This window comes from Olea europaea, chromosome 10 (assembly GCF_002742605.1).
Source record: "Olea europaea var. sylvestris chromosome 10, O_europaea_v1, whole genome shotgun sequence".
NCBI classification, from domain to species: Eukaryota; Viridiplantae; Streptophyta; class Magnoliopsida; order Lamiales; family Oleaceae; genus Olea; species Olea europaea.
Genome location: NC_036246.1, coordinates 25598536 through 25604116, shown reverse-complemented (window position 1 = coordinate 25604116; position 5581 = coordinate 25598536). Strand labels below are relative to the sequence as shown.

Below are 5581 nucleotides of genomic sequence, written 5' to 3'. Positions count from 1 at the left end.
CGCAATGTATTGAGCAATCATTTTCATCTTATTGTGTAAGAATATTCATGATGTTTCGACCAGCTTACATACTTCTCGAGTGATAGTTCCACGATCCCGACCAGCAACTTGTTGGGAGCAGGGGCATCAAAGCTTCCCCAACCTAGTCAAGTAAGATATTCATAATGTTTTCTGCACATTCTTCTATAAAATTATTATGTCCCTATTTGAATTACAATGCTTTAACATATTTCTCAATATCCTGCAGCACGGATTCAACGTACATATATAGAGTCGGCCTAGCATGGTTTATATTCTAAAATATGTTTGGTCATTGGTTCTGTTTCATTTTATTCCTTATCAGCTTCCTGTAGTAGAGAGTAGACCTTGCCTGAGATAGAAAACTCAATAGCAAATGTAATCATTGCAATTCTCCTCCAGTACCCGTGTGCATAAAACATGATTATGCCCCTACTATGTCACTAAGCCTATGTTTGGCTCATGTTTATTAATTGTTTATAAACACTCAAGTCGCTTTTTATTCACACATTTCGAGGGACAAATACTACAACTAATCAATCTTTCATTTCTATCCATTTATAATTTAAACCTATATAAATACTTCCCAATCATGCAATAAGTTGTCAAATTAAGTCAATATAGCTGTAGCTTCCAAAATTCATTATATATAGATTGTATTGACTTATAATGCCAGTAGCCTCGGTTTTACAAAGAATGACACTCAGTCCCTACTCACATTAGATTGCAAATTTGCTTATATTTAACCTAATACATTATACAACAATTTATGGCAGATAGACAAAACTCCAAAGAAAAGGGATGAAGAACTAACATCACGAGAAGATTCTGAAGTTTCATTAGGGTCTTCTCAAGTGTCATTCTTCGTCCAAGTCCAGTCTGCCAATTCTCTGTCTCCTCTTATCAAAAACAGCTCTGAAAGACTCACGCTCAGCACGTAATTGTTCCTGGAATATGTTTTGCCTCTTTGATTCGTCACTTCTTTGGAAACTCAGCTTTTCTTCTTCGGGCAACGGATTTGACTTCTGCAATCGGGCGAAACATATAAGATATGCATAAAACGACGCATGAATAAGTTGACAGTCATCAGAGAGAAGTATTCTTAGTTTTTCAAGACTAATATATGCCTGGATGGCAACAGATGGACCCCTCTCAACCAATGTAATTTAAGGTCATTCAGCAAAGAAAATTTATATTTACAATATCTTAAGAGTATTTTTAGTATTAAAATCAAGTAGAAAACCCAAATAAATAACGATATAATAATACCCGGCAACTCACCAGGTTGTATCCAGCGCCAGGACCAATTACTAAAGATAACATGTTTGACATTTTAACTGCACCTATTGAAAATCCACTGCTGCCAACCTGAAAAATGAATCTAAAGCATAATGCTTATAGCTAAAGGTTTCATTTATCATGTATCAATGATCACACGTTGACAGATTGCAAAATCAGCCCATAAAACCTAGCCTGTTATGATTTGAGGATTATAGCCTTCATCATCTTGAGAATTATCAAGTATACAATGGCAGGGAGTAACTGAGTAATTTTGTGGATTAGTCATACCTTATCGGCCCAACGCACAGATTTACCTTCCTTGCTGTAAGATTGAATCAACCCAGAAAGAGCATTTAAATTTCCTTGGGTCACTTCTGTCCTCATATCATCCTCGTCCAAATCATTTGACCACTTACTCTTTCGTAATTCTATGACTTCCTCCAGAGGATGATCCTCCTCAGTGTCCCATTTCTGATCATCTTTTGATGGACCTAAAATTTCACATTTCACATGAACTATATTAAAGATAAATTAAGCAATCTCAACAAAGCCTGGCCCTATGGATGGATTTGAATTTAACATATTGTTTGAGCATTGTCATCCTATAAATTAAAAACCACCATTTTACGATATTACTATCTCTGAGAGATTTCGATGGGTGTACAGGCAAGTGGCAACACCAAGACCTAATGTTCAATATTAAGTGAAAGAAAGAAACAAAAATATATCATAACTTGCTTAAACAAGATCATCGAAGAAGCATAAAAAGACAAGGCAGTGAGCATGTTTTTGGCAATTGCAACCAAAAGAAACATCACTTGCTTCTTAAAATATTTTTCTACACAGAACATTGAACATGTCATACAAATGGATAAAGACAATACATTTTATTTTATTTTATTTTATGTTTAAAAAAAAGGAATATGCACAGGTTGAAAACATACAATCAAAGGGAAGATCTTTTCTAGAAGGACCCGGGAAATTTTCAACATTTCTTTCTTGTGAACCAGAGAGATCACAATTATGATCAACATCTTCTGCATCCATGTCAACCTGGCAGATCAGATATGACAAGCACGAATCAAGTACCAATAAATAAAGCAGTCACAGAGTTTCGTATTCCAAGTACCTCAAGTATTACACTTTTTGCAGTAGACTAGGAAATAGTCATGCAACATGGCCTTCACAAATAATACCTCAAAACGTAATTAACAGAATTAACTTTCTCTTAAGCATGTAATCTAGAATATGATAATATTTTTTTTTAGTTGCAGCATGATAGACATACCATGAGAAAGACATCAACCAGGATGCCATGCGAGAGTCAATATAATTGACAACCAAAGGAATAATCTTTTCATTGAACATTTCTTATATAAGCTCCTAAATTATGGCACTTGAGAAAACACTGGTTGAGCATTGCAAACAGGGAATACAGGCTTCTTGTTACTCTTGAGTTTAATTTTCTCTTCCCTTGTGGGGAACTTCCTTTCCTCCATTATTACTAAAATATCTCATTCAGGTCTGGAGATAGAAGGAATCTTACAACCATTAACATAACAATTTACCTCTTGGATGCCATTTTGCTCCAAATCATCTCCATTGAGTAACGACTGCCATGTCGTAGAACATTCAATGTTAGAACTCAAGCACTGAAATTAGATTAGTCATCTGTCTCAAAAATCTCAACAAGACAACGGGTTATGAGAACAGAAAAAGGAAAATAAAATAGGAATACCTTGATGTCTAGCTTTATATACAGAGACGGAGCTTCTTCCCATTGGTTAGCCATCTTTTGTATGTCACCATGGGAGAAACCATGCACATTCCTTGCAGCACAGCCCTGAAATCCGAGAAGAACAAGAATAGTCCATAAGACAGCATACCAATTTCTCTCTCTCTCTCTCTGTGTGCGCGCGCGCCCCTTAAAACCATGAAACAACAAAGACCACCTCTCCCACTGCACAGTCCTTATTGCACCTTCAATGAATTTCATAACAAAGAAACAAAGTCATAACGAGTAACTCACAGCTGGATCCTTGTATGTCGCTTCCAGTATGTAAACCTCGTACCCAGATCTCTGCAATTAAATGAATAAAAGATGGTTTAAGCAGATGAATGAGCTGTGAGCTTTCAAGAGGATGGTAAAAACAAGATATAAACAAGAGGAATAGAGTTAATGCAGATGCAACAAAAGTTGCAAGGAATGTGTCTTTGGACAAGCTCATTTGGGAAGATTTTTGAATGTCCTAATTTTATACATGTTTAATTTTGCACACGTTGCCATTTATGTATCAAAACCGTCTAAATGAATGATAAAACTATATGTCTGTGTGTGTGCGCGTGCGCGCACAAATCATATTAGTATAAACCTCACTGACTTGTGGGAAAGAGGGATGACCAAACAAAGGAAAGTTTTCTCAATCCAGTCAACCCATCTAAAATTTCATCTGAAGCAACAGTTTGCAGATCAAATGACTGAATGGGAGTTACTATTTCGCACCAACATGTGACAACAGTAAACAACATGATCGCACGCAAATAAAGTTACATACATCAACATCAGACAATCCTAATGGTCACAATACGGCTTGGTATGAGCATTATAAAAAATAAATGAATCCGTATTATCATTCAGAACTATCAGAGCATTACAAAAAATAAATGAATCCTTATTATCATTCAGAACTATCAGTTTGTAAGAATTGAAAAGCCAAGCGTTATGCATGTTTCAATGGAACATATCATCCAGGTTAGATCAAAAGAAAAGAAGTCCTATGAGGATCAGAACTCGATAGATATCAATCAAAAGCCTTGACACGTGATGACAATGTAATATAGACAAGGAGAAAAGAAGTTTTTATCATCACTCGAGGTGATACTAATTGTCCAAACCTTTTTCCTAAAATCTTTGAATATCATAAAGTCGAATGAATACTCTCAACTGCATAAAAGCAAGCTTACGCTACAAACATAAATTTAACCAACCCTGAAGCCATGGAATATTCAAAGCTATAGCAACTTCACGACCGCCACAACTTCACAAAAACAGAAAGTAAATAATACAAGGCAAGCCACGCCAACCCAACTGCCAATTAAGTAAAATGAATCTTACTTTACACGTGAAAGGAGATCCATATGGCCAGTAACTTCTACATACAGAGCAGCTTTAGAATGCCTTTTACTCTTTCTATAAATACCCACCCTAAATATATTTCATTTGGGTCGATTTGTTTCAATACAATTTCCTCAAATAACCTCTCAGCACCCTGTCTGATGCAAAAGGTTTCATACTACAGCATAAAGTGGATGGAAAGCAGTGAGAGAAGATTTATCGTAGTAACAATGAAAACACAACATGTAAAAGTACAGAAGTTTTCCGTTAGCGTATGTTTGAAAAGTGTTCACAAAAATTAATGAACAACAATGGAAAGACATACATCACAAGTCGTAACCAATATTAGATTAACTAGTCAAATGATACTACTGTTCCTCTTTTCACTAAAATAGCAATAAGCACAGTTAACAGTTTCACAAAAGGTTCCTTAACGTTTAAATTTAAATCGCAAACCACACCAAGAAAACAGAATAAAGGATAACAAAGTCAAAAAGAGAATATCAAGAAATATCATAGAAATTAAATTTCTTAATCTGTTCAACATCCTGATGCTCTGTACAGATGCGGTAACTTAAAAAAAGCTAATTTATATACAAATACAGAACATCAGGTTTTAGAAATATATGAAGTACGAACGACCTAAAACAGATGACAGCAAATGGAATTGATAGACATAGTTCTTTAATTATGTATATATTCAATTATCTGTTTCAGATTCAGTTTTACACAGATAACTTGGAGAACGACAGCAAACAAGCATTACCAACCTACACTGCATGCAGTACATGATAAACGCCTATGTAAAAAGACCAAAAGTCATGGACTTCCAAAGTAACCCCAGAGAACACATGCAGAGGCCGTATAAGAGAGAATAGAGGGTATACCTTTGCAATTGCCCAAAACTGAGCAAAATCAGCTACCCGCAGATTGCGGTCATCCACTAAGACGAAGCACAAATACCAGCAAGAAAAGGGTCAATTTCCGAACAAAACTGCATCCGTAGTTAGTCAAACTGAAGGCAGTGCAGAAGCACTGCATCATTACTTTAATCTACAACAAGACTGTGTTTGAACATTTTTAGGGGCAATCTAGCTTCTAACATAATTATATAATTCATTCTTCCGGTCATCTATCATAAACATACAGTTAAATTTCAAAGGTGGA

General features: G+C 35.6%; 1 protein-coding gene across 1 annotated transcript in view; it reads right to left on the bottom strand.

Annotated features, from left to right (window-relative positions):
* Positions 1 to 7: 7 nt before the first annotated feature.
* Positions 8 to 5581, bottom strand: part of LOC111400450 — a 9628-nt gene continuing 4054 nt past the window's right edge. Inside the window, exons 4-12 of the mRNA XM_023027866.1 lie at positions 5302 to 5385; positions 3329 to 3379; positions 3038 to 3142; positions 2868 to 2912; positions 2244 to 2352; positions 1588 to 1790; positions 1300 to 1386; positions 833 to 1043; positions 8 to 142 (exon numbers count right to left, since the gene is read on the bottom strand). Coding sequence (XP_022883634.1) covers positions 876 to 1043; positions 1300 to 1386; positions 1588 to 1790; positions 2244 to 2352; positions 2868 to 2912; positions 3038 to 3142; positions 3329 to 3379; positions 5302 to 5385 — 852 coding nt within the window. The 3' untranslated portion in view covers positions 8 to 142; positions 833 to 875. The remainder of the gene's footprint in view (positions 143 to 832; positions 1044 to 1299; positions 1387 to 1587; positions 1791 to 2243; positions 2353 to 2867; positions 2913 to 3037; positions 3143 to 3328; positions 3380 to 5301; positions 5386 to 5581) is intronic.